The sequence below is a fragment of the Colletotrichum godetiae genome (genome assembly GCF_030913485.1).
Source record: "Colletotrichum godetiae strain CBS 193.32 chromosome Unknown BDP55scaffold_22, whole genome shotgun sequence".
NCBI classification, from domain to species: domain Eukaryota; kingdom Fungi; phylum Ascomycota; class Sordariomycetes; order Glomerellales; family Glomerellaceae; genus Colletotrichum; species Colletotrichum godetiae.
The window spans coordinates 275,367-301,843 of NW_026851270.1; the positions used below are offsets into that span (position 1 = coordinate 275,367).

The 26,477-nt window shown below is 53.8% G+C and overlaps 9 protein-coding genes across 9 annotated transcripts; 3 read left to right on the forward strand and 6 right to left on the reverse strand.

Annotated features, from left to right (window-relative positions):
- Positions 1–54: 54 nt before the first annotated feature.
- Positions 55–1,241, reverse strand: BDP55DRAFT_632378 (uncharacterized protein; the record flags this gene model as incomplete). The annotated part of the gene is made up of 2 exons (XM_060572416.1): positions 55–485; positions 581–1,241. The coding sequence occupies 2 exons, from the start codon at positions 1,239–1,241 to the stop codon at positions 55–57; spliced, it is 1,092 nt and encodes a 363-aa protein (XP_060429209.1).
- Positions 1,242–3,294: 2,053 nt separating this feature from the next.
- On the reverse strand, positions 3,295–5,979 carry BDP55DRAFT_694161 (FAD dependent oxidoreductase-domain-containing protein; the record flags this gene model as incomplete). The annotated part of the gene is made up of 1 exon (XM_060577315.1): positions 3,295–5,979. The coding sequence occupies one exon, from the start codon at positions 5,977–5,979 to the stop codon at positions 3,295–3,297; it is 2,685 nt and encodes an 894-aa protein (XP_060429210.1).
- A 1,435-nt stretch (positions 5,980–7,414) lies between these two features.
- BDP55DRAFT_715808 (major facilitator superfamily domain-containing protein) lies at positions 7,415–9,684 on the forward strand. Its single transcript, XM_060578319.1, has 3 exons — positions 7,415–7,962; positions 8,029–8,411; positions 8,467–9,684. Exons 1-3 carry the CDS (start codon positions 7,832–7,834, stop codon positions 9,423–9,425), a joined length of 1,473 nt encoding a protein of 490 aa, XP_060429211.1. The 5' UTR covers positions 7,415–7,831; the 3' UTR covers positions 9,426–9,684.
- BDP55DRAFT_664846 (class I glutamine amidotransferase-like protein) lies at positions 9,679–10,964 on the forward strand. The gene is made up of 2 exons (XM_060574992.1): positions 9,679–10,399; positions 10,494–10,964. Exons 1-2 carry the CDS (start codon positions 9,911–9,913, stop codon positions 10,779–10,781), a joined length of 777 nt encoding a protein of 258 aa, XP_060429212.1. The 5' UTR covers positions 9,679–9,910; the 3' UTR covers positions 10,782–10,964.
- A 101-nt stretch (positions 10,965–11,065) lies between these two features.
- On the reverse strand, positions 11,066–13,931 carry BDP55DRAFT_632382 (fungal cellulose binding domain-containing protein; the record flags this gene model as incomplete). The annotated part of the gene is made up of 7 exons (XM_060572417.1): positions 11,066–12,445; positions 12,509–12,684; positions 12,771–12,909; positions 12,963–13,246; positions 13,309–13,429; positions 13,480–13,555; positions 13,609–13,931. 7 exons carry the CDS (start codon positions 13,929–13,931, stop codon positions 11,066–11,068), a joined length of 2,499 nt encoding a protein of 832 aa, XP_060429213.1.
- A 1,425-nt stretch (positions 13,932–15,356) lies between these two features.
- Positions 15,357–17,361, reverse strand: BDP55DRAFT_553060 (general substrate transporter; the record flags this gene model as incomplete). Its single annotated transcript, XM_060569264.1, has 7 exons — positions 15,357–15,536; positions 15,598–16,075; positions 16,142–16,491; positions 16,548–16,669; positions 16,729–17,007; positions 17,070–17,091; positions 17,152–17,361. 7 exons carry the CDS (start codon positions 17,359–17,361, stop codon positions 15,357–15,359), a joined length of 1,641 nt encoding a protein of 546 aa, XP_060429214.1.
- A 1,895-nt stretch (positions 17,362–19,256) lies between these two features.
- Positions 19,257–23,115, forward strand: BDP55DRAFT_664853 (family 2 glycosyl hydrolase). Its single transcript, XM_060574993.1, has 3 exons — positions 19,257–21,498; positions 21,549–21,852; positions 21,917–23,115. The coding sequence occupies exons 1-3, from the start codon at positions 19,687–19,689 to the stop codon at positions 23,050–23,052; spliced, it is 3,252 nt and encodes a 1,083-aa protein (XP_060429215.1). The 5' UTR covers positions 19,257–19,686; the 3' UTR covers positions 23,053–23,115.
- BDP55DRAFT_664856 (uncharacterized protein) lies at positions 23,116–24,471 on the reverse strand. The gene is made up of 2 exons (XM_060574994.1): positions 23,749–24,471; positions 23,116–23,657 (listed from the first exon to the last, which is right to left on the reverse strand). Exons 1-2 carry the CDS (start codon positions 23,986–23,988, stop codon positions 23,271–23,273), a joined length of 627 nt encoding a protein of 208 aa, XP_060429216.1. The 5' UTR covers positions 23,989–24,471; the 3' UTR covers positions 23,116–23,270.
- Positions 24,472–24,915: 444 nt separating this feature from the next.
- On the reverse strand, positions 24,916–26,243 carry BDP55DRAFT_664858 (mitochondrial carrier domain-containing protein). The gene is made up of 2 exons (XM_060574995.1): positions 25,971–26,243; positions 24,916–25,903 (listed from the first exon to the last, which is right to left on the reverse strand). The coding sequence occupies exons 1-2, from the start codon at positions 26,070–26,072 to the stop codon at positions 25,052–25,054; spliced, it is 954 nt and encodes a 317-aa protein (XP_060429217.1). The 5' UTR covers positions 26,073–26,243; the 3' UTR covers positions 24,916–25,051.
- Between the last annotated feature and the right edge of the window lie 234 nt (positions 26,244–26,477).

Consider the following 26,477-nt stretch of genomic DNA (forward strand, 5'->3'; position numbering starts at 1 on the left):
GAAGGTTTCAATATTTTATTTTCATTTTGTCTATCCGTTTTAAATGCTCCATGATTAAACCAGTAGCTTCTGTATCTGTCTATCCAATTTTTTCCGATGTGACTCCCCTACAGGGCTCGGCACGTCTGCCAAAATATTTTTGATCCTTTCCATCAGAAAACCCCTGGGATTACACTCGCTGTGATCTACACCGCCTTTATCCGACGGCCGCCCGATGTCATGGATCACTAAGTTCATCAATGTCGAGTATAGTGTCAAAACGCTTTCGTCAATGTCGTCAGCCTCTGGAATTGGCCATAGACTTGCCCTCATGAGACAAAAGGTCATGCTGCCGAGGATCATGCTCTCGCACCGGTGCGGCCCCATGTATGACGCGTGTCTGCACCACCGGGGCCCTTCATCTACGCTGACGAGCTTCTCTGCCAAAGTGCTGAAGACGTCCATGATGGACTGAATTGTCTGCTTCCTGATGGCCGCGATTCGTTCTTTTAAATGAGCGTCAGTCAAGAGGTCCTTATCAAAACGCGAGAACGCAAGGGAAAAAATGCAATGTAATTTGCTAGTCGGAGGAAAGACTCACCGATGACATCCGGCGGCATACTCAACTCGCCAAGACCGCTCTCGTCACCGAACAAATTCCCACTACTTTCCATCACCATTCGCCGCGCTGTCGACTCAAAGAGCTGCTTATGGCCCAGCTCCCACGAAATCCACAGCAGCTTAGGCATCAAAAGCTCTCCCTCAGGCCCAGCGATGCTACTGCTCGTCGTCTCTGGTGATTCTGCGATGCCCGAAACCCAAGTTTGCAACCAAGGCGACAGCAAAGGTGTCGCGTCATAGTAGTGCGTCAACACCGTCAACTCGTAGAGCTTGTCAATCGACAAGGCCCGTGGGATCCGCTGGAATTGGCTGTGGGCGATGCTCGCGAGAAGGTCAAACGACTCGGGCCTGTCGTCGCGGAGGTGGACGATCCATTCTTTCGCCAGCGATGTCGTCGTTCCGTTGGTTCCGGGTGATGACAGACCGATGAGGTCGGAGCTCGGTGGTGTCGGTTTAGACTCGGCAAAGTTGCCGTGTAGCATGCGGTCAAAGACGGGGGAGATGCGTGCCATTGTCCGGGAACAGACGCGGAAGCTTCGGGCAGGGGTGTTATCAACCGCCGTCCCGACGACGAAGACAACGTCTCCCCTCTGATCCATTTCTGTGAGAGCGGGAATGCTGGGTTCTTGGATAGGAGACATGGTTTTGCGGACTGAGTTGTCGGGGGTGGAGAGAGAGGAATAATGAAAGAGTGGCTTCTCTGCCCGTTGACGAGTCATACTCTAAAGATACTGGACCGTTGGAAACAAACACCTCGTTCGACGTTATATCTGTTGAGGCTCTGAAGAAAACCTGGCCTGGCTACTGGGACCACATCTCGTATCTTCTCAGCCTTATTGCTATTTCAAGCCCTCCGGTCCGTATGCATTGAACAGAAATTGATCTTGCCCCGTGGCGCAGGGCTCTGTCCAGAGCAATTGCGCCACTCTTGGCCAAGAGCTCAAGCTAGAGGGGGCTCATCCATTCTTTATTCTGGTGGACCCGATCGGACGGGTTAGTCAATCGGAGATGTCACCGGGATTGTTACAAGGGGCTACTCGGAGGGCGCGGGCGCCGAGCTTTCGGCGGCAGCCCGGGGATTTCCAAGAACCGATCACTTCTGCCCTGGAACCCGCTTGAAGCACGCGGCTTTTTGGTCCTTTACTCGGACTCGCCACTTGAGACCATCAATTTTCTCAGCTATCTGCCCATGCAATTACAGCGGGAGAAGCAAAATATCTCACCAGGAAGCTTAGTACGGGAGGACAAGAAGTCTGTCTGTGGAGATGATAATGCATCGCAGCTTACTCATGGAGAAGATTTGCAAGCCCCTTGAGTAGCACATCAATCAGTCGGTTATAAAAAATCCTTAGTTTCGACTATCGCAGTTCTATAAAAGAAGACGATTGACTGTGATTCTTTGAACTCAAATTCGCCCCTAAAGCTATGACTCCAAGATGCACCACAATGTGCAGGGCCCATTTAAGTTCCTGCAAAAACTAAGGTCGTGCCTCCATTTTGTTGATCTTTCGCGTAGACAGCTTGATAGTATCCCTCATCTTCTTATCTCACCCGCATCACTTGATTCGCCCTGAATTCTCTCTTCTAACACTTGTATGTCCGAATGTTTTGGGATCTTGGCTAGATCCCCCTTGCCTGGTATAGAGCGTTTTGGAAGACTGCACGCCCTTTCCAGCTTCTTTGTCTCAGGCATGGTTGTTTTCCTGGCCTAGCGTTCGACCTGGGTACGTGAGGTAGGCTCGCTAGCGCGTCCTTGAGGTTTGACGTCTATTCTTGCTCGGTCTTCCGCAACCTTTCAGCGAGCTTTCGTACTAGGGAGCGAAGCCAGTCGTTCGTCACGAGATTGAAGATACTTATCGTCACGATGGGGGTGAATGTTTTATGTAATCCGTGCAATCGCTCTCGCCCTTTAGATTTTCCGATCCCTCAACGCGGAGGGCCATGTCGTCAGGAAGCGGAAATCCCTCAAGATAGTAGTCGGCGTCTTAGAAATGGTTTCCTTGCCAGCAGGGGCGCTCTGGTGGTATCGTCCGGACAGTGGATGATCTAAATGAGCAATTGTTAGAGATATCGGACAAAGCAATCTAGTGTACTTGGGAGTTTATCCAGGTTTCCTATGTAGTGAGCATCAAAATCGATGGCGCAAGACATCATCATCCTAAAAACCCCGGATCAAGGAGTGCGTCTGACGACTGGAGTCATAATCCATAATCTGAACTACGGGCGAGCCCAGTTTACTGTAATGGAACTGTGACGGTACCATGGGAGGAGGTCGATGACTCCCTTGATACCAACGCGCTCCAGCATGACTTACAACGCCCGATTCTTCCAGCGAAGACAAGCGACTCGTTTTCGTATGCGTCCCGCTAATACACTCCTGAAATGACCTGCCTATCAACCGCAGCACCAAGTCATTCCCACGTTAAGACGTCACGGCTTTCACCAAAGATCAGCTTATGGTATGTAAAGAGTTACTGGAGCTGTGGAATATATAGCATACTTGGGTAGTTTAGGTTCTCATTTTCTTTTCTTTTGGATTATAGCCGAGTTGAACAGCAGTATGGACATAATCAAGGGCATGGGCCCCAATGGCAGGCCATAGATACTTTGTCAGGATAGGTCCAAAAGAAAGGCCCTCCATTGCTACACGTAGCAGGTGTGTAATCTTTCTTTTACGCGATGTGATAATACTACCTAGTTTATGTCTACCCCCTTGCTCGCCGGGCCCGACTTCAACAGACCACCTGCTTTCAGTGACCACCACAACGCAAGTTCTTTTCCAGGCGTACGATCCCGGTGCCGAAATGTCCTCCCTCCAGCTTGCTGGGCCACGAATTCAAGTCTTTTGCCCTTCGAAAACAGCCCGATGTGTTCCACGCACCGGTCTATCGACTTCTCAAGACACTTGGTGTACAGCGTATCCTCGTTATCATCGGGGTCAATCTTGGGAAACACCCTGTCGAGCACATCACCCCCATCAAGCTCCGGCGTTAACTGATGCAGCGTCGACGCAACCCTATCCACAGCCCCATCATACAATGCAAAAAAGATGCAGTGGTTGCCCTTGTACTCCGGCAAGTGACCAGTGTGCATATTAATCATCAGCCCTGCCCGTGCCATCAACTTCTTGCCAATGTACTTGGTCCCCGAGACAATAGTCAGCTCCGGCTGCCACTTCTCGGTGGCATCCCACACTGCTCGGCAGTTGACACTATCAACCACCAGATCTGGCGCGGGCGAGACGTGGCCCTGTGGTACGAGCTTGTCAAAGTGTGCCGCGCGACGGACATCGTGGCCGAAAAAGCCGCGTCTGAGGCCGTGATACTGCTGCCAGCATGCGTCAACAACACGGCCCTTGTTCATCAGCTGGCGTACTTGACCGTCGCTTGTCTCTTGAACGCAACGGTATCCGGGGAATTCCTGATCTAGGCGGTAGCGCAGGTAGCGATGCTGCGGACCATCGGAGCAAACGAGGAGGAGTCTCAACGAAGTCTTCTGTGTATCGGGACTTGCCAAAGTCGGTCCCGGGCTAGGGGTACGGGACCGATAGTTGACAGCAGGAGGCAATTTGCCGCGATCAGGGTGGAAGAGAATGTGAACGGGATCATTTTCGCCCAAGAGTGACCGTAAAATCGCGCGGGCCATGCCAGGCGCCTGAGCGAAGCCACCCGTGTTGTTTCCACCGGTGATAATGAGCTGGCCGCCGCCTACAGTGGGGATTCTCTCGAATACTCCAAGACCCGTAGGTGTGAATGGCCGGACGCAGTACTTGCGATGTCCGCCGGGGTACATAGCGTCAGGGCCACGGCTCTTCGCGGCTGCGTAACCTTCTGGGAAATAAATGCGCGCGACCTCCTCCAGCTCGTCGTAGAGTGCCTTCATCTCGGGAGAGTCTGGGTCTGGACGGCCCAGGCCGACGTAGCCGTATGCTCCACCAAAGACAAGGATGTCTTCCCCAGTCTCGCGGTCCTTTGCCACAGTGACGTTGATGTCTTCGACTTTGTGTCCTCGTCTGTGGATTTTCATCGAATTGCGCATCTTTGGATTCAGGTTGGGAATCTGCAACCAGATACCTAAAACGCCCTGGATGAGGTTCTCGCTGGCCGTCCCATGGAGTAATACGCTGCCCGTTGTGCCAGGACTCAAGATGAAGTGGTCGGCTTTTAAATCTCCCTTCTTTGATTTCAAACCAATCACTTCGCCTGCAGAGTTTCGCTGAATAGCCTGGACCTCGCAATCCCAGATGAACTCGGCCCCGAGATCGGATATATGATTGATCAACTTGTTCATGAACAAGTGAATATTCACCGTGAAACCGTCCACGATGATACCTCCAGCAAGATGGTCTCTTTCGGCAGCCGGGCGAAAGACAGGATACGTTTCCAAGAACTCTTTAGTAGAGGGTGCCTCTAACAGAGCCCCGAGGTTCTGGTTAAGACTAACCGAGGCTTCCAAAGCCACGTCCTCGACGTACAGACGTATAATATCTTCATGAAGCCCTACTTCCTCAAAGAGGTGAGGTTCCTTCTTCATTAGCTCCCTCCAGAGCTTGCCGGACTCAACGTTGACCTCATGAATATTCTTCTTGAAGTACGCTGCCATCCAGCCTGGAACACGCTCGAAAGCGCTGACCCAATCATTCTCAGCAGTGTTAAAATCCTCAGGAGACTTGACACTCCATCCACCTCCACGGACAGTCTTGCGGAAAATGGACTGCATGTCTTGGTAAATCTCACTGTCCTGTTCGTTGTAGTTGTCTGCCTCGGTGTTTGTGAACATGCGAGCATTGTGGCCGCCGCTCGTGACACCGAGCGCAGTCCAGTCTTTGAGCTGGCAAGCCCGCGGGTCGGGACCTTGGTCCACGACGCAAATCTTGTAACCGCGTCTGGCAAGGAGTTGGGCGGCCACAAGGTTCATGATACCGGCGCCGATGAGCAGGACGTTTGTTTGACTAGGTGAAGAGCCCTCAGCTTCGATGCTAGCGTGTATGCGCTGGGTATCAGCGTCGGCACGGGCTTTGGCGTAAAGCATCTCTGCTTCACGAAGGACGGCTTCTTCCCACTCCTTCTTTGAGAGGCCTTCCATGTGCTCAGGAAAAGCGGCGATTTGAAGCAGGCGACCCCTAGCATGCTCTCTTAATCGAGGGATAGTTTTGGCATCTTGCACGAGCATGGACTTGGGGTTATGGCTGTCATGATCAACCCACTGGTCCATCAGGTCACTAGTGACTTCTGAGCCGTCGCAGATCCATACATCCACCTCATCATCGCTGGAGAAAGGGGCTGATAGATCTGAATGGGGATCGTGTTGGCTGATGTAAGTGGACTTTTTCGTCCCACCGCGAATGGAAAGAACGGTCGTGGTAACAAGAAACCGCATGATGATTTTTGTCTACTCTCCAAGGAGAATACTCGGAGAGAGGGGTCAAAGAAATGAAGGAGAAGAAGTCGTGCTCGACTGATTTGCTTGATTTAACAGAACGCAAGCATTGGCATCCGCACCTACCTTTTATAGAAGCTCATAGAGCAACTGTTGCAAGGAGTCTTGTTACAAACCATCGCCGAAAGAACTCCAGGATGCTTCCCAGCGCTTCTCGGATCACGACTCGGGTGCCTAAGGCGAGATGAGGCTATAGGTGCATGGCGTGGGGGACAAGTCGTCTCGTCAATTTTCCATATCACCCTTGAGATGACTGCAGCACCGCAGTTGAACCACATGCAGAAGTACAGTGCCACCCTGAACACGCGGCTTGAAATCCCAAGACATGTCGTGAGATGTTCATATAGCCCCTTCCAGATGCTGTGTCCTGCGGCGGATTTCCACCGCCTTGCCGCTTAGCCTGGCGAATCATGTCTTAGTACTCGGACGAGTGCGGTACGATCAATTCTTGCAGAGTCAGATTTGGCTGGAAGAATCCAACTGTACTGTCCGAAGTGACCTATCAGCCCTCGCTCAGCAACCCGATGAGCCGTCTCGCCGTCTCGCCGTCTCGCCATAGCTGATTCTTGCTTGACTGCTTAAGGCTGAAATCTGAAGCCCTACTGAGATTTGATTCGCGTGTAACATCACCATATCTTACCTATAGAGGCTGCGAAATCGTTCGGGGCAATTCGATGCTGTGTCGGAGTCTAGCCTCAGGACTCGACATAAACCCTCCGAACAACTGACAAGGGCTCCTGTATAGACTGCCTGTTGCTGCCTAGACGATGTCGAAATAGGTATAGCGGATCAAGGCGAATAAGAACATTTCCCTCATTTGTAATTTGCCATGCTGCGGCAGAATTTTCAAGATGTCCGTAGGGCAGAAACACAACATGGATGCAACAAACACAAGACGCGCATTTCGTAAGGTTGGCGAACCAAAGACCCACGAACAAAGCTCAAGATCTCGGTGGCTTCCCCGGTGGCGCTCGGGGGATCCAGCTGCAAGAGGGAGGTGGGAAGTCGCCATGCCCGCTCGGAAGACGGGGCCGGTGTTCATCAAGGGTCCTTTGCCAAGTATTTTCAGTGGGGCGTTTGCGAACAGGGATTCAGCTTACTATGCAAGCGAAGTTCGACAGAAACTGAGAAACATGCAGACATTGAGGTTCAGAAGGGTTCAACAAGGTTGACAAGGTGTTCTACTGTAGGTATGTCATTACGTACAAGAAATCTGGTTGCTTACTGGCTTCGCCGCTTCACGTGGGGAATTCCATTGGCCGCGTTGCGAATTGACGCCGCATAAGGCATTCTGGATGGATCTCGTGAGATTGCGCCTTATATCTGACAGGATACGCGACCTAGGCTGGCCGACGAGCTAATGCACACCGTTAGTGACGTGACGGGCCGACCCCTACTTCGCAGACCTTGCGACTTCGCGGGGGCTGGGCTCCTCCTTTTGCTTACTTCTTGTGTCAAATCCTGGTGTCCTACCTTCCAAGGGCGATTCTTGTTGACTCTCTCTCATTGGTGTAGTTGGTTTGGGGGAGGTTATCGTCAGAGTCAGGGGCCTTTTTTCTTCCTCGCGTCGACGTGAAAATTCTGCTAAATTCTCTTCTGAGCTACCACTGAACCAAGCGAAGTCTTTGCAGCCATTGAAAGCGCCTTTGACAAGCATATCTTCTTCCCCTCTTTTATCGGTCTATAGCACCTCTTCAAAGAACTTGAGTCCGAGGCCCCGGATCGCCAACTCCTTGTTAAGTATTCAGTCTGGCCCGGATAAGAATCGCCCATTTGCCTGCTCCCTGGCAGCATGGCAAACCCGCAACAGGAAGCTGACCCGCCCGACTGGAGGGGACAAGATGATCCGGACTGCCCTTACAACTGGCCATTGTGGAAGCGCATCTACAGCACCAGTATTCCGGCTTTTCTTTGCGTCAATGTGTAAGAGCAATAATCTCTTGAGTCAACTTGAAGGCTCTTAGTCCTTACTGATTCCTACTCGCCCAGGTCTTTCGCCTCTTCCGTCTACACCTCTGGCGCCAACGACGTGTCAGAAAAGTTTGGCGTTTCACACACGGCATCCCTCCTCGGCCTTTCCCTCTTTCTCTGGGCTCTCGGCCTCGGTGCCATCATAGCCGCACCCGTTAGCGAATACTATGGCCGCAGGATCGTCTACCTCAGCACCGTCCCGGTCTTTGGACTCTTCATCCTGGGCTCGGGACTAGCGCAGAATTTTACGACACTGATTGTCTGTCGTTTTTTCGCCGGCTTCTTTGGGAGTGCCGTCGTTTCCGTCGGTGGCGGAACCAACGCTGACCTATGGCCACCTGCACTGGCGGGATTCGTCTACCCTTTCTATTTCGTGTCTCCATTTCTCGGGCCAGCTTTTGGTAAGGACTGCCCCCATTATACCTATATTCAAATGATCCTAACTATGAGTTTGAGGGCCTGTTATTGGCGGCTTTTTGGCTGAGGAGAAAGACTTCAGATGGCTTGAATGGGTTGTCCTCTTCATGGTAGCCTTCAACTACCTTTATGCCCTTCCACAATTCGAGACATACAAGAAGACCATCCTCCAGAGACGTATGCGTGCCGAGAAGCAGTCAGATGCGCCTCAAGCCCATATGCCCAAGGTTGCCCTCCCCTCGAGCGCAATCATCCAACGTATCGTTCTCAAGCCTTTCAAAATGCTCTTTGTCGAGTCAATTGTGCTCTTCATGACCATTTACATGGCCTTCAACTTCGCCGTCTTTTACAGCTTTTTCGCAGCCTTCCCTTACGTCTTTGGGGGCCATTATGGCTTCACCCCGGGCCAGCAGGGTCTCACTTTCATCTCCATCGCGCTGGGCTGCGTTATTGGCTTCCTGGCTGTAGTCTACATTGATCGCAAGACTTACCCAGCGCTAGAGGCAAAGTATGGCGTCGGCGCGGTGCCCCCAGAGTATCGTCTTTACGGCGCTATGGTCGGTTGCGCACTCAATCCGGCCAGCCTGTTCTGGTTCGGATGGACAGCCGACAAGGGTGTCTATTGGCTCAGCCCAGTTATTGCCTCTGTACCATTCGCCGTGGGCAACATCATGGTTTATAGTAGCGGCGCGCTGTACATCATGAACTCTTATGGTTCTTTGCACGGCGCGAGTGCTCTGAGCGCCAATAGCCTCCTGAGATATGCGGGCGGGGGGGCGTTTCCGCTATTTACGGTTCAAATGTTCTCCTCCATGGGGATTGGATGGGCGAGTAGTCTGCTTGGGTTTGTCTCGGTCGTGCTGGTGCCAGTTCCATGGGTATTGTATAAGTACGGGAGAAGAATCCGGGCACATAGTCAGTATATCACGATCAAGGAGCCGGTATCCGGCAACCAGACATCTTTGGAGATGACGGCTGAGGACACGGAGAGCCAGTAGCCCGGTTACGAACGGATGGAAAGAATCATCAGAGACGCATAAAGTAGACATACAAAAAAGTGACCGGAATGTCCAGGCAGTTTCTAGCTGCCACGATGCATGCTTGAGAATTAGAGGGGCCACTTCAGTCAGCAAAGGCCACATGCTTGGCTTCCAAGGAGCTACGGAGCCACTTGAATAAGATAGGACAAGGCACATGTCCGTCGATGCATCCATGCGAGCAAACACATTTAATTCGCGCCCCCACGCTCAAGGCGATGTGATGTTCCCTACTTTGTCAGCCGTAGGCATAATCATGGCCTACGGCTATCCTTTCCAGTCACCTCAGGGGGTGCTCGTAACTCACCTCGTCGCGCGGATTTATAAGTCAGTGGCGATTCTCACATGAGTTACCCCTAGTGAAATACCACATCATACTTCTTACCGCTTCAGTTTGTTCACAAAGACGAGTCATTTCCTCCAAACCGGCGTAAGCACTGCATGTGATGGGCTCCATACCACTCCCTGGCCCCGTCCGACTGGCCATCCTCGTCGCAGATGAGCCACTGCCTAGCGTATCGACCAAGCTAGGCCGCTTCGACACCATCTTCACGACACTTCTGAGAAACGCATGCGAAAGCCTTGATCCACCACAGAGGCTCGAATCTCAGCTCGCGCTGACTTCGTACAACGTGGTGGCTGAAGACGGTGTAGATGCCGCTTACCCCGAGCTTGGGAGTATTGATGCCGTGCTCATCACAGGATCTCGGTATTCGGCTTATGCGGATGATGAATGGATTGTCAGGCTGACAGCTTTCACGCGGAGACTTTTGGATGAGGGCCGTGTTCGCGTCATTGGCGTTTGCTTCGGGCATCAGATCGTTGCTCGCGCTTTTGGTGGGCAGGTTGCTCGATCTCCCGGAGGATGGGAGCTTTCTGTCACAAAGTTGGAGCTGACGGATGAGGGCCAGAATGTATTTGGATCTGAGAGTCTGGTTGGTCCTTCCCTCCCGCATATGGGCTTGTGGGCGAGATTCCTCGCGTCCCCAGGCCGAAGAGTATACTGACCACGATGCATTGCAATCTCAGAGCATCTATCAAACACACCGCGATGCAGTCCTCAACCTGCCTTCTGGCGTCGTCTTGCTAGCTCATAGCAGGCAATGCCCGATTCAAGCCATGCATGTTCCTCGGAGATTCATCACAGTGCAAGGTCACCCCGAATTCTCGCCATTCATGATGAGCGAAATGCTGCAGATCCGCCACAAGGCTGGCATCATTCCTAGTGAACCTTTCAAAGACGCCATGGCGAGGGTGTCGGATGCGCACGATGGTGTTCTGATTGGGCGAAGCTTTCTTCGCTTTTTGAGGGAGTGACTGGAAGTCTCAACTGTCTCATATCAAGCCGGTTGAAAGCCGGTTGTAATTGTATCCGAGACTACAGAGTTATATTAGGACGGGAATTATGGGAATAGTTCACAGGATTAACACAGAAATATCGCTGGGCGAGTAACATTCGTAAAGTAGACTTGCTAAATCATCACCTAGCCTTTCATGATTCATCCTACAAGCATGGCTAAGCCCACCAATCGTTTCATGACTTTCTACAAATCATCGTATTGTATCTCCATTCGCTGTAAAGAAGCCCCTCACGCTACTGTTTACAGGCACTGGGAATAATACTGATTCGAAACGGTGCAGATGTACGGTGACACACACTGCGTAGGCCCGGTCCAGCCTTGTCCTCCACACTGTCCGTACTGCGGAGCCAAGTTCGTCGCCGTGGCCGCAGGCGCAGAGCTAGTCGAAGTTCGGACCGTTGTAGAAGTCGTCAGGGTAGAAGACCTAGCAGAGGAAGTCGAAGAGGTCACTGCGGCCGTGGAGCTCGAAGCTCTGCTAGTCGAAGTCTGCGCGGCAGAGGTCGATCCACCGCCGGAGGATGCAATGGCACCAGAAGCGTAAAAGGCACCGCGTCCGTTGGCGCCGACGTAGACCAAGTTCTCCTCGTTCCCTGAGCCGGCGAGCTTGGCGCTGTCAATGGCGCCGAAGCTCTGGGTGCCCTGGAGATCCGTCCAGGAGGCGCCGAGGTCGGCGCTGCCGTAGAGTCTGCGGCCTGCGGAGCCGGTGCCGAAAGCGTAGAGGTTCCAGTTGGTGCCAGATCCCTTTCCGAGTGCGATCTTGTTTGTGTTGGTGAGGACTGTGGAGACTTGGGTGAAGGTGACGCCGTAGTCGGTGCTGTGGAAGATTCCAACGTTGGTCGAGACCCAGACGTCGCCTGCCTTGGCTGGGTGAGCTTCGACATGGCGGATCTCAGAGGCAGAGCCAAAAGAGCCAGAGGTGGCGAATGTTGCGCCGAGGTTGGTAGAGCGGTAGAAGCTGGATCCGGAGGCGCCGTAGAAGACGGTGTTGTTCTTCTTGTCACTGGCGATGATGGCGCCAGCCGGAATGCTCGAGACGACGGCAAGAGAGCCTTGGTTCTGGCTCCTCTGGACCCCGAGTGTTGCGGTCGACCAGAGAATGGTGTCAGCGTCGGCAGAGTATGCGACTGTACCGCCGTACTGCGTCGTGCCAGCTGCGTAGTTGATGTTCCAGGTAGCTCCGCCGTCAGAGCTCACAGCCAGTTGCTGAGTGCCTGCGGTGTTGCCGACGCGAACGACGTTGGCCACCTTGTTACCGGCGTAGTCAACGCCGACGGAGCTTGCCCACATCGGATTTGTCCAGGTGGTCTGGGGCGATGTGTCAAGGTTGCTCTTGGCCTTGAATGTGAACCCGTTATTGTCGTAGTTGGCAACCAATAGTTCTGAGCCCCCGGGGGCGCTGGCGAGTTCCTGGATAGACATCTCCTCAATTCCATCTGCAAGTGACTGGATGTTCACCTTGGCACCTGTATCCCAGTTGGTAAGGTCATGGCCACCAAAGATGGTCAGACCAGTTCCCCAGAGCCAGTGGTTAGAGTCTAGGGGGTCGATCTCAAGGGACTCAATCATCCAGCCCAAATCTTTGGTGTCGACGTCGAGGAAGTTGGTCTTAATCCAAGGGGCCTAGTCTCAGTCAGCACATGAACTGGCATCTTCAAGGGTCGACTCAAGTAAAGTCTATCTTACCTTGGGGCTGGTTTGAACATAACTGAAGTTTTGATTGCCGTCGGTACCCCACGTCCAAATCTTCTTCCATGTCGCCCCAGAATCAGTTGATCTGAACAGTTGCGCATCCGGCCACCAGCTATTGAGAGTAGCAACGACCAGGGTACCGGGCTTTTGCATATCAAGACCCAGTCCACCTTGACAAAGTCAGCATGAAAGCTCTCGCAGTCTGTCATGATGATGAAGTCGACGAATCAGGGCAAAACGAAGACTGGCAGCTTACCGAAACCAAAGTACAAGTCGGATCCGGGAGCAACAGGGGTGATGTCCTTCCACGTGTTGGCAGTAAGGTCGTATCTCCACACGGAACCCGATGTACCGTCATAGGGGCCAGTGCCGTCCGAGTAAGTGAGGTAGAGCGCCTGTTCATTTTATTACTTGGATGCTAGGCGTTTGGAAAGTTCTCATCACATACCTTCTCTGTGGGCTGAATCCTTCCCTTGTGGGGGAAATACTTGCCAGGCTGGCCAGCAACTGCCGACCAAGTTGAACCAGCATCATTGGAGACATAGACGGATGAGGTAGTGTTCTCAGCAACACCAACGAATATGCGAGAGGTAGCTCCGCTAAGAGCGGCTGAAGTTGAGTCAAAAGTCACAAAGTTGATTCCCTGGATGTCGCCGCTGTACTCGTTGTCGGCTGGTCCGGCACGGAAAGTTCCGACTGCGGTGAAGGAGGAGACCTTGGAGAAGCTCGTGCCTGAAAGTGAGACGCATATCAATTATATGCGCAGCGAACTAGATGTTTTTGTATGGACTTACCTCCGTTGGTACTCTTGTAAAGTCCATTACCACTGCGGGCACCGAAGTAGATGATGTTAGAGTTCTTGGGGTCTACTGCAAGACGCTCGCCATTTCCTCTTCCTGGCATGTTTCCTCCGACCTGGATGAATGTTAGTTTTGAGAGGGATGAAAGAGGGAAGCAGATCTCACCTTGAAAGGCAGGTCAGTGAATGACCAGGTCGCGCCCTTATCGGAGCTACGGGCAATTTGTCCATTATTTGGGTCCCTAGGATCTCCGTCAACACTACCAAGCACTTGAGAACGGATCTTTGTACATACCAGCTGTTTGTGTACATTCCAACAGCGATGAAGACCTTGTTGGCGTCCTGGGGATCCAGCGCGAGAGCATCGACGCCCCACCGGTTCCAGTGAGAGTCATCAGCAAAGCTGTTGGCGTCGGTCACTGGAGTCCACGAGTCATCGGCATTGAGGCGATACAACCCGCCAATGTCGGTCCTGGCGTACGCTACTCCCTTTGTCGTGGGATGGAAGACGATGGAGGGCACGAAACCACCGCCGCCGCCAATCTTGACATTCTTCCAGGTAAAGGCGGCCTGGATTGGAGCCGCGAGGGCAGCCAGGAGGAGGTTGGCGTACTTCATCCTGAGCCAAGGACTTCTTGTCTTTGAAAGACGAGTTGTCTAGGTTGGGAGGTGGCAGTAAGGTGACCTCTAGATCTAAACCACGGTGTGATATAGGATCTTGCGGGGATGGGACAAGAAAGGAGGAAGATCGACGAAGGCGTGGTTCATCTCAGGACTATAAATGAACGTGAGTCTCTCCTACTCGACACACTGTCGGATCGCCGGCATCCTCGAGTAACATGTCGGATCACTAGACTGACAACAAAGTTGACAAGGGGAAGCTGAGCAAATTCATCGCGACTCCGCGCCGGAAATGAGACGAGTCAAGACTACAACTCCCCAAATTCCATCAATCAACTCTCTAAACCCAGGGCCAAGTCAAATGAGGTTGCGGCCCTAAGCCTCCCGACAAGCCGGCCGCACTACTCCCGTTTACCGTTGAAGGAAGGAAAGCTTCCGCTTGGAGGTCATTGAAAGAGGGGACGCCAGGAGCACAGTAGACGAGCTCATTTGTACACGCAGGTCCCAGGAACAACGTACATAGCCAAGCATCCCATCCATCCTCTCGGCCCAAGATCGTGACTACCTGAAAGGGAAATCGAGGCCTGTCATCCGGGGTATCACATGATGGTTACTACCCTCCTTCTGTGGGATGACCGCGGTCTGCAATTACCGCCATGGCGTGATGCAAGGCAGACAGCTGGTCCCTTGGACTTGGTTCTCCAATCCCCAGAAAGCCGCCAGGGACGCGTCCCGTCATTCCCGTGAGGTCGGCTCGCTCCTGTCAGCCGCGGTGCACTTGTTACCAGGCAGTCGAGGTCTGCAGGCTGCAAGACGGACGGGCCTAGTCCCAAGATTCGGATCCCAAAGGATCTGCTTTTCCCACGGGCGCATTGTGGAGAGCATGGGACCTGGCCAGAAGCGGGAAGCGGTAGATGGCTGAGTTGAGAAGAGATGAATTGGGAAGAAAGACGAGGGGTGTGTTCGCCCAGACGGCGGGAATAACGAGATTCGATTGGCGGATCCCCATCGGGAATGCGTGGTGGTGGGGTGGCATGGCTCGGTGTAACATTCATACCAAGTCTGGTACGGAACGAATGCAGTGACAGGAGTCAGTCAGGTATTCCAAGTGAAAATCGAATGACGCGACGGATACTCCAAAAACATATTTTTCTTCAAAAAGCCCATCAGATGCGGGGTAACGTAGTGGTTGGTATATAACATAGGGGGTATCGTGGAAGAAGTGTCAAGCAAGAGAGTAGCTGGGTCGACAAGTAACCCAGTGTCTCTATACTCTGTGTCATCTCTTCCTTCATTCCATTATCTCATCTCTCATGTCTTCTCTTCCTGCTTCTTTCCTTCTTCCCACGATGAATGGCTGGATGTAGGTCATTATGGGATTCAAAGCCGAGCCACCAACGGAAGCACTCAGTACAATGTCACTTAGATACCAGAAGTAGTGGCACCGACGTTGATGACGTTCCCAGCCTCGTCGACAGCAACCTTTGTCTTCTTGGTAGACTCTTTCCTGGGGTTGGGAGCCTCGAAGATGGACTTGAGCTCTTCCAGTGTCTTTCCAGCAGTCTCGACGAAGAAGAAGTAAATGATTGCCATTTCAATGCACTAAAAGTTATCAGCAACCGAATAATGAGGTTAATCTCCAAGAGGGTAGGCATGAACTTACAATCCAAGCAATGTAAACGAGGTACAGCTTCCATGCAATCTTCTCCATACCGACGGAGATACCATAGGTGTTGATCATGATAGCGACATTAAGGAACAGGAATGAAAGTCCAGATCCCTTAGCGCGCGTGCGATTCTCGAGACACTCGACGGCATACAACGTCTGAAGCGGCGTGAAACCCCAGGCGAAGCAGATTCCGAAGATGTAGATGGAGACAATAACGCCGTACGAGAGGTTCTTGTGGTTCGCCGACTCGGCGGTGAAGGCCGTGAGCATGACGTAGGAGGCGAGCGAGCCGGCCAAGCCAGCCAACATCATGAAGCGGCGACCGAGCCTGTCAAGGAGGGTCGCGCCCCAGATGGCGGCGATCATGGAGAAGATTGGGTTGATGGCGTTGAGAAGCAGTTGGGTGTTGTCGTCGGTGATGCCGGCTTGCTTGAACATCTCAGGCATGAAGTAGGATACGACGTTGTTTCCGCTGTAATTAAGGCATGGTTAGTTATCGGTGAACGCTGTGAAGTCGCTGGTAGAGGGTGTCACTTACGACCACTGGCCGATGAAAGCCATGGCAATGACCATGAAAAGTCTGTAACGGCGGGCCTTGGTGTTGAAGAGCTCCTTCATCTGCCACCAGGGGTTCTCGTCGGTAGTCGAGCGGTGATCCGCGATAATTTCGTGGTACTGGAGCTGCACGATGGGCGAGTTCACGTCTCCGTCACCGTGGTACTTGGCCAAGATGGCGAGCGCCTCCTCTGCACGATCTTTTGAGATGAGCCATCGAGGGCTTTCGGGGAAGAACATGATGAATATCATGACTACTGCGGGCATACCAGCCTGGACGACGGTGGGGATTCGCCATGCCCAGCTTGTTTTGACGTGGTAGTTCGCTCCGTACTATCATGATCGGTTAGGATGCTTGGCCCCCGGCAATACAAGATGGCGTTACTCACGGTAGTCCAACCAGCCAGAATGTTTCCAAGCCACCAAAAGTTGTTGTAAAGACCAGCCATGGTTCCACGAGCGGAAGGATGCGCCAGCTCAACGACGTAAGCAGGTCCGGCAGCGGAGGCAACTATGTCATGTTAGAGATTGGGGGTTGCATGGGCTTTGGCGGAAAGGGACACGACATACGAGAAGCTCCAAAGCCGAGGACAAATCGGCCTGCCACAAACTGTCCCAGGTGATTGGCAGGTGCTTGGATAGCTGTGCCGATGAGAACAATGAAGCAGCCGACGAAGATGCAGAGTCTTCGACCCCAGCCATCTGCAATCATACCACAGAACGGGAAACTGCAGATTTGGCCGACTTGGTAGATCATGAAGACGATGCCAGTTGTGGAGCCGGCGCTCGAGAGTCCGAAGGTCTCTTGGTAGGGTGGCATTGCGTTGATCGCTCCCATGAGGGACGAGTCTTGAGAAATAGCGTTAGCTGGTGAAGCTACATTCGGTTCACTGGGTGGCGTGTAAACTTACCGAAGCCGTTCATGGTCGAAACCTGACGAGGGCAAAATGATTAGCTCATCTCAATCAACAAAAGGGGCCCGGGAAGCCTTACAAGATAGCCGATTGCCATGATGCCATACAACTTGATCATGTTGGGCGACCACCAGTTGACTTGCTGCTCCGCCATGGCGGCAGCCAACGCGACAGAGGCGGCATTGATCTCCTTCACCTCGCCGACGGCGGCCTTCTCATCGTACGCGGGCGGCTCATTGTCATGTTCGACTTCCGCCTGGCCTTTAAATTCGTCTTCGAGTTTTGCCATTGTGGCTCGGGGATTGGGCACTGAACCGCAGCGCGCTCGTTTCTGTTATTTTGCTCGAAGGGGAGGCAACTGAGGAGAGCAGACGCGCGCGCGAGAGATGCGCGGGATGGGCCGATTCTTTATAAGGAGGAGGAAAATCTGAGCAAGGCATGGGATCAACAGACAGGGACGCTTGTCAACGATGGTCCAACCAACGGGTCGGTATCCATCCTCGAACTACCGTTACATGAGGAGCTTCCCCATCTTGCGGCCTCCCACACCGTAGACTCGGCGGCCCCCAGTCCCTAGGATATGGGGTTAACGTGGGTGGTGGTTCCCCACCTACCGGGAGACGACCAGGCAATGGGCTGGTTTACACGGGGAAGACGGAGCCGCGGCACGTGGACGATATTCTAGCGGAGTCTTGCGGCGTCTCGATGGGGCATAAGAAGAAAGGATATGATATGATCCGTTCTTTCGTTCGTAAGTCGTTACTAGCGATTCAACGGCTGCTCTAGCACTTGGTCACAGACGGCGCCAACTTTGAAAGACGGACCTCCTCCGCACGACTTCGCCTCCTCATGGTTACCCCATCTCGCCCGGATTTCAACCCCAGCTATCGGAGAAGAGTTTGAGCCCTAGAGTGGCGGAAATTCAGAATGCGACGTGTGATTCGTGTGGTTATCCATGTCAATGTCAGATGCAAGGCAGCACGAGAGAACCGAGATGGGTTGCAACTTGCTAGTGAGGGGAAGCCAGCTCAAAATGGACATGCCACGCGCCAGTTTCCGGGTTTAATATGTGATGAGCAGCGTCAGCCAAGGCACGTCGAACCAACGGAAGAGAGAGATGGTGGCGGCGGCAGGCCGATGCAGTCCCGGCACGATGCCCGGCAAAAATGCCCGTCGCGCTACTCTGGAGCAAGTCTAGGCCGTGACGGATGCGGCGCAGTACGATCGAAGTCGTGTTGCCGCAAGCCAAAACATTTCAAACATTGGGCCACACTCGCTAGTCTCTAGGCTCTAGGAGAATATCCGTACTGTCAAGCATGCCACACGGAAGAATGCCGAAGCTAATAGCCCATACAAAGTGGTTGGGTACACCGTAATACAAATAGAGGTAAAATAAGAGAGGGAAGAAGAAAAAAAAAAAGCTCGGGAAAAGGAGGAACAAAGTCCGGGTGGAGAGACTCCCCCGAACCCCAGACGGGGTTGAAGGCCGAGGCCACAGTTCGGCGCTAGCCCCGACTGGGGAATTGCGGGTCCGGGGATTGGAATGTTGGACCCTGGCGGAACGTACCGCTTCATGAGGAGAAGCAGAGGATTGGTCGCTGGACACGAGGCAGGAATGGAGAAATTCTCGGATGGAGTCCCAGCATGACTCGGGACTTGGTCTAGAACAGAGAGCGAACTGGTCGTGTAACGCAGAGGATTCGGGAGGCTAGAATTGGGTGTCTGATGATGCGTAGAGCGGTTGATATTTCATCCTTTGAAAATAGCAACAGTCCCAACTCCCACCATTGAAGATGTTGCCTGAGGTGCTAACAGTCGGAGCTTAGCACGCTTAGGTAAGAAGTAGAGAAGATCCGAAGTGCTCCCGGCCGGCGCTTAGGGCCACCTCAGGCACCCAGACCCTCCAGGTGTTCGGTCGACAATCCCATGCACGAAACAGGCACTGACATGTCACGTGCGTCTTTGTTTACTCATGACAATACGTACTGCTCTCTTTTAGACCTCAGTAAAAAGAAAGAGAAGAAAAGAACCTCAGGTCCTCAGGCCCCCAAGTTTAAACTCCAACTCTGAAGCATTACCTAAGCCCCCTCGGCCAATCATCAGCTACCCCGCTTCCCCCAATCCTTCCCCTTGCAGCTGGTTCCTCGTGATTCCCCCGCACTCCCTGACGCTGCACCGTCTCAGGTCGGGTGCTCAGGTGACGTTCCTGACCTTGGAATCCTGACACCTGGGAGCTCGGCTCGTATGAAGATGGTGCCAGAGGCCCAGAGCTCACCTCAAAGGGCCAAGGTATCGGCCCAGCTCCAATCTGCAAAGCTCCAATCGCCATCCTCCTCATCCACTTCTGCAACTTCCATGTCACCGCTTGCAAACCTCCACCCACTTTCAACAGCTCATTATCGTGTGTAATTTACTTGCTATCTACACTACACTACCTACGCTATTACTCAAGATACCGACTTACGTGGCCCCGTCAATTCCTCATCTCCATTGATCGTGTCTCCACCGTTCCCGTCTTTGTCCACCCCTTGAATCCACATCCGCATCCGCATTCCCCTCCGCCTCGGTCGCCGGTGCCGAGCTCTGTACTACCACCACCACCACCACCACCACCATGTCCGAAATCTCCGATGACTACGTCGACATCTCTTCCGAGACTGACCTCCATCTGAGTGTCTACATGGAGAAGTTAGGCCGCCATCGCCGTCTGGGTAGCTCGTCAAGTGAGGGCTCATCCACCGCCGGACCCTCCAGAGAAGAGACAACCACCACCGTTGTCGAAGCTCCAGTTCACTCGTTCCCTAAGAGCCTCCCTGATTGGAGCAACCTCAAAGTGCTCCATCGCAACACCCTTCCACCACGGAGCTACTTCTTCCTGTACAACACCGAGGAGGATGCCCTCACCAGGGATACCTCCAAGTCCAAGTCCCTCCTTCTGTCTGGAAAATGGAAATTCCACTTGACCACATCGCCCTTCCATGAACCCCGGGACTTTTATAAGACCGACTATGACACCTCAGAGTGGGATGACATCGTCGTACCCGGCATGTGGCAATGCCAGGGCTACGGCAAGGGCCCTCAATACACCAATCTCAACTTCCCATGGCCCGTTGATGCGCCTAACATCCCCTACGATGACAATGAATGCGGCCGACATGTGACGACCTTCAAAGTTGGTGATGATTTTGCGGATCACCAGCTGAGACTGCGCTTCGAGGGTGTCGACTCTGCCTTCACTGTCTGGGTCAATGGCAAGGAAGTCGGCTATTCTCAGGGAGCTCGAAACCCCAGCGAATTCGACGTCACGGACTTTGTCAAGGTCGGCGAGGACAACCTGCTCGCTGTTGAGGTTTACCAGAGATGCGATGGCACCTACCTCGAAGACCAGGATCAGTGGTGGCTCAGCGGCATCTTCAGAGATGTCTTCCTCCACGCTTTCCCCAAATTCCATCCCATTGACTACCACGTCCACACCCTGCTCGACGATGACTACAAGGACGCCACCTTGAAGGTCGACGTCGAGATGAGCCAGGGCGCGTACGTCGATATGAAGCTCCTCGACGCCGACGGCAAGCTTATCGCCAAGGACATGAAGATCTTTGACCGACACAATAGCTTCGACATCCGCGTCAAGAACCCGCACAAGTGGACGGCCGAGACTCCGTACCTTTACACCCTGGTCCTCAACTTCAAAAAGTGCAGCCTGGTCCAGCGTGTGGGTTTCCGCCGCGCCGAGCTGATCAAGGGGGTCTTCAGCATCAACGGCAACCCCATCAAGATCCGCGGCGTCAACCGTCACGAGCACCACCCGGACTCGGGCCGTGCCGTGCCTTACGACTTCTTGAAGCGTGACCTGCTCCTGATGAAGCACTTCAACGTCAACGGCATCCGCACCTCGCACTACATTAACGATCCGCGCCTCTACGACCTGGCAGACGAGCTCGGTATTTGGATCCTTGATGAGGCCGACCTCGAGTGTCACGGCTTCGGCGTCCTCGGCAACGCGGGCGAGAGCTGGGCCACAGATAACCCGGACTGGAGGGAGGCCTATGAGGATCGCGCGAGGCAGATGGTCCAGCGCGACAAGAACCACGCTTCGGTCATCATGTGGTCCCTCGGCAATGAGTCCTTTTACGGACGGAATCACCAACACATGTATGACGTGATCAAGAGCATCGACAAGTCCCGGCTCGTTCACTACGAGGGCGATTGGAATGCTTCGACGGCGGATATTTACAGCAGGATGTACGCCTCTGCCGACGATATTATCAACACGGCATCGCAGAAGGACTGGGCTAAACCGCTCGTGCTTTGCGAGTACATTCACGCCATGGGCAACGGGCCCGGCGGTATCAAGGAGTATATTGACGCCTTTTACAAGTACCCGCGCCTGATGGGAGGTTTCGTCTGGGAATGGGCCAACCACGTAAGATACCTATCTGGCATACCACTTGATCACATACTGACAGTTTACAGGGTCTACGTACCAAGAATGATGATGGCGAGGAGTACATGGGCTACGGAGGCGACTTTGGTGACGTTCCCAACGACTACAACTTTGTCTTTGACGGCCTTTGCTTCGCCAATCACACACCCACCCCAGGCTTGGTCGAGTACGGCAAGGCCATTGAGCCCGTCCAAACGCTCGAGATCAAAGACAACGAAGTCACTATCATCAACCGCTACGATATCGTATCTTTGGACCATCTCACCGCCACCTGGCATATTGTTGCCGACGGTATGGTCATCGGCGGTGATCAGGAGGTGGAAATCCCCAAGGGTTTGTTGCTCCCTCTGTCACCTCTCCCCATTCCATGGTATCCAGCCCAGCTAACACATCGCAGGCATCAAACCTCACACCAAGGCCCACCTCAAGATCAAAGGCCTCCCCAAGAACCTCACCGCCGAAGCCTACCTCCACATCGACTTCTTCCTCGCCAAAGGTACAAACTGGGCCAAGCAAGGCCACCGCGTCGCCTTCGGCCAGCTCTCACTCTCCAAACCCCCCTCCATGTCCACGATCCTCTCCTCCCTGTCGAACCCCTTCCTCGACCCCGTCCCCACAATCCAACAAACCTCCCCCTCCCTCCTCTCCATCACCTCCGCAACAGGCCTCTCCACCTGGGGCCTCGACCTCCAACTCGGCACCCTCACCTCCTGGCGCAAGGCCTCCCGCCCGCATCTCGAGCTCCTCACCTCCCCCTTCGTCATGGACTTCTACCGCGCCCTCACCGACAACGACCGCGGCGGCCGCTTCGGACAGCAGTGGGAGGACCGCAGACTCCACCAGACAAGTCACAACATCAAGCGCGTAGAGTGGCGCAAGGAGAAGCACGGCCTCGTCGTCAACGTCCACTCACGCATTGCGCCGCCCGTTCTGGCCTGGGGCGTCGACACCTACACCACCTTCACCTTCCATGGCGAGGCTGTCTACATCAAGATCAAGGGTAAGCCTAGCGGTCCGCTGGTGCCGGATACCTTTGCCCGCATCGGCTTGACGTTCGGCCTCAAGGCCGTGGACAAGGTCGCGTGGTGGGGTCGCGGCCCTGGCGAGAGTTACTCGGATAAGAAGATGGCGCAGGCGTTCGGGAACTGGGAGGAGACGGTCGACGACCTCTTTGTAGACTACGAGTTCCCGCAGGACGGCGGTAACAGGACCGACGTCCGGTGGGTCGAGTTCCGCGGACAGCTGCCCGATGAAGAGAGCGGCATCGTCGACGAGAGCAAGCCCGCTGAGCGTCTCGTCCGCGCACGCTTCGGCGATCTGGAAGGCGCCTCGTTCTCGGCCATGCACTACACCACCAAGGACCTGGACGAGTGCAAGCACCCGTACGAGCTGTATAAGCGCAAGAGAGAGGATACGGTCGTCAGGCTGGACTGGGCGCATCACGGTCTTGGGACCGGGTCCTGTGGACCGGCGACGCTGCCGGCGTATGAGCTCAAGAGCAAGGATTTTGAGTTTGAGCTTGTTCTGGATTAGGAGGTCGGGTGTGATGAATGTATGTGTAGCTTAAAGTTCAGACTGACATGAAATTGTAAAATATGTGCTTTTCACGTGGCTGAGTAAACTGGAGATCCCCATCGCGGCGCACAAAGTCTCGAATGATTAACATCAGTCATTACAGCATTGCCGTAACTCCATGCACCCCTTTTCACCACACCAGCCCACCCTCCCCCGTCACAACACTGACCGAGGAATCAAACATACTGATACGCCCCAATCTCAACCTTACTCTCCACGAGAATCAACCCCTCCATAGCCGTACACTGACTGTCCCAATCAACACCCCACTCCCGATGCTCATGCTGCGACGTCCACCGCACCCTTACAAACGAGTACTTCTTGCCCTCCATCGGACACGAATAGAAAAACGGCCTCGCGGACGCGGCCGGGTCGCCGAGGTTAATGAACTTTAGCAGCCGGAGCTTCTTGGTCGCGTCCTTGGGGTCCCAGATCATGACGGTGTTGAAGCAGTTGACGTTGGAGCCGCCGGGCATGGTCATCCAGGTGCGGGCGTCGCCTGCGGTGTAGCTTATTACGCCAAAGGGGTCGAGGTAGACTAGTTGGCCGTGGGACATCATGGACTTGAGGGCGCGGTGTTAGTCGAGGTAAAGTTATGGTAGAGAAGGCATGGAAGGAGACGGGAGCGACGCTGATCAGGAAGGGAAAACAGACCTTGAGCCTGCCAAAGACGCCGTCTACGACAGTGGTGTTGCCTTCTGGGCAGGCTGCGCCGCTGAAGTCAGGGCACCATGTCGTCGGTCTCTCGAGGCCGATCCAAAAGCGTTCATCTTCGACGTTGACTAGCTTGTCGTGGACTTTTGGTTCGGAGGGGGCGTAGGTGCGGAGTTGGTAGGAGGCAGCGGATGCTAGGGTTGTGCTGATGGTCAGCAGGGAGAGGAGTTTGGCGAGCATCTTGTTGTTTTTGGTCAACCTACGACTACTGAGGTCGCGTCATATACGAAGCCTGTAAAGAGGGCGAGGGGAAAGGGGAGTAAGGGAGAAAGGGAAGCAGGGAGGAGGACGTTGCGGGATGAGGTCGTTGGCCCGGTCTTATTGCCCGGCTCATAGACCGTTAAGGTAGGAAGATATTGATATTGTGTCCCGGTTTAACCGTCAAGGTAAGCCATAGCCTTCAGAGTACATCAGCGTTAAGTGGCGGACACAGAGTCAACGTCTTGGTGGTGGGCTATAGTTGGTCAGATAAGTGGAATATTGTCTGGACATCGAAACCTATTCACAGATTAGGCGCGTCAAGTTCGTTCTCAGATGAAAATAACCTAGCACAGAGGAGAGGTTCTCCGGATCATCGGTGCTACTCAGTCTGATGTTTGAATGCGAGATGATGTTGACTTTATTGAAGCTTAATTCTGAGTTGGCCATTATGCAAAGTGTGCCCTTTGCCCTATGAACGTGCTTGCTGGAGGTGGGACACTAGCTCACGTTGACCTCAAGTGGTGGTTTCCTTCCTTGGGGATCGCGATAGCCTCAGATCTCATGTCAGCTGTCACCAACATGTCGCCAACCAGGAGGTAAAGAAATGTCGGCCACTGTTTGGCGATCCAAGCGATTCACAGTCACGGTGAACTGAGTCACCACCCCTGGTACTGCAGAAAAAGGGTCGCAGGCAATCCGTGCTATCCGCGCATTCCGTGGATACGATGGCGACTTTAGCTTGCGAAACACGCGAGACCTGTGGCCTAGGATCGGCGGTATTATGCAGCGGAGGATTGGCCGAAGAGAGGCTTTCAATCGCGTCGTGAACAATGAGCAGGTGTTAAACAAACCGCCAGAACAGAGACAGAGACAAAAGGCACTGCAGCAACTTCAACAAATGAGATGTGATTAATGAAGTGTAAATAGTTAAGCAGTCGCTCATCTACGCGCTCTAACCGGCCAGAACCAATGCACCCAAACGCCAGCCAATACCTAAAGTCTGTCTATCCTCTTGACACTTTAGATCTTTCTAGACTTTTTCTTACAAAGACTCCTCCTTGTGAATCTCAATACCCGCAGGCGCGCCAACCAACGTCTTGCACTGCGCGTAAATGACGAATTGACCAGCAACCAGACCGCACGTCATGACGATACGGGGTCCCAGGCCGGTAAGAAGCAGCCTCTTGGGGCCAAACTCCTTGGCAAGCTGGAACATGCGGCTCGTGGCGCCCTGCTTCGGGTCGCCTGCACCCTTGTTGATGGCAGAGAGCAGCGTATCGGCAGGATGCGAGAGCACAGCGGCCGCTACACCAGCAACGACACCAGACGCAAGCTCCACACCAGTAGACTGCAGCTGCGTCATCTTGGCCTTCCTCTCAGGTCCCATGGACCGGTAAATCACCTCGACAGCAGCCTCATGCACAGAGAACTGGCCAATGGCGTACGGCACCTGCTTAAACAGCAACGGCACAAAGCCAGAATAGAACCCCTTGAACCCTTCCTCGCGCGCAAGACGCATAAACCCGGACCCCAAGCCCGTCGCGAAGCCGCGCTGGGAAACAAGACGAATACGCGTCGCCTCAAGCGGGCACAGCAGGATATCGGCAAAGAATTCGGCGGTGGCGGAAGCGCCGAGGTAGATTGCGGTACGCTTGTCGACGGCCTTATCGGGACCGCCGGCGAGGGTGATGAATTGCTTCTTGAAGAACTCGTAGCCGGCGAATTTACCGCCGCCCTGGACGAGGTAGCCGACGGCGGTGGGGCCGAAGCCGGTGAGGAGGGCGGAGGCGCCTTCTTTTGCGACGATTGTGCGGCCTGCGTTGATCATGTTGAGGCCCTTCATTGCGTCGTCGACTTGGATTCGCGTCTTGACGACGTCGATTGGTGTCGCGGCCTGTGGTGAGTGTGAGCATCTGCGAAGTGGGAGACGTCGGTCATCTGTTGTGGTGGTTCCAGCTTACACCGTGGGTGAGGGTCGCCGCGAGAGCGCCTGCGCCAAAGAACTTTCCATAGTCGACTGGTGAGAAGGTCGGGAGTTCCGATTGTGATGTTTTTGATGCCATTTTTTTTTTTCTTTCTTAGAGCGGAGATTTTCCTGACGATATTCCTGAAGAAAAAAGAAGAAATTGTGCTGCGATTGAAGGTGATACGCAAACAGACAGAAATGTGGCTGGCCAAGGAGTAATAAACGGGCAGGAAGGTACGGAGTACTGCTCTCTCCTCCGTCGTCATTGCTCCCATAGCTCCCCCCAGGCCCCAGCTAGCTGCCCAGCTCCAATTGCCTTGGCTTTTTCAGGGGTGCTGTGGGGCAGAAATGTGGAGCTGAGTCATCAATCAGTGAGCGCGCAATGACGTCGATGTTCCGTTATCTCCCAAAGACGGCAGTCGCGACTCACCAAGCCCAACTGAAGGCAGTGACGGAATGCCCGCCGGACCTCTCGGCAACCAGAACCAAACCAAACCAACAA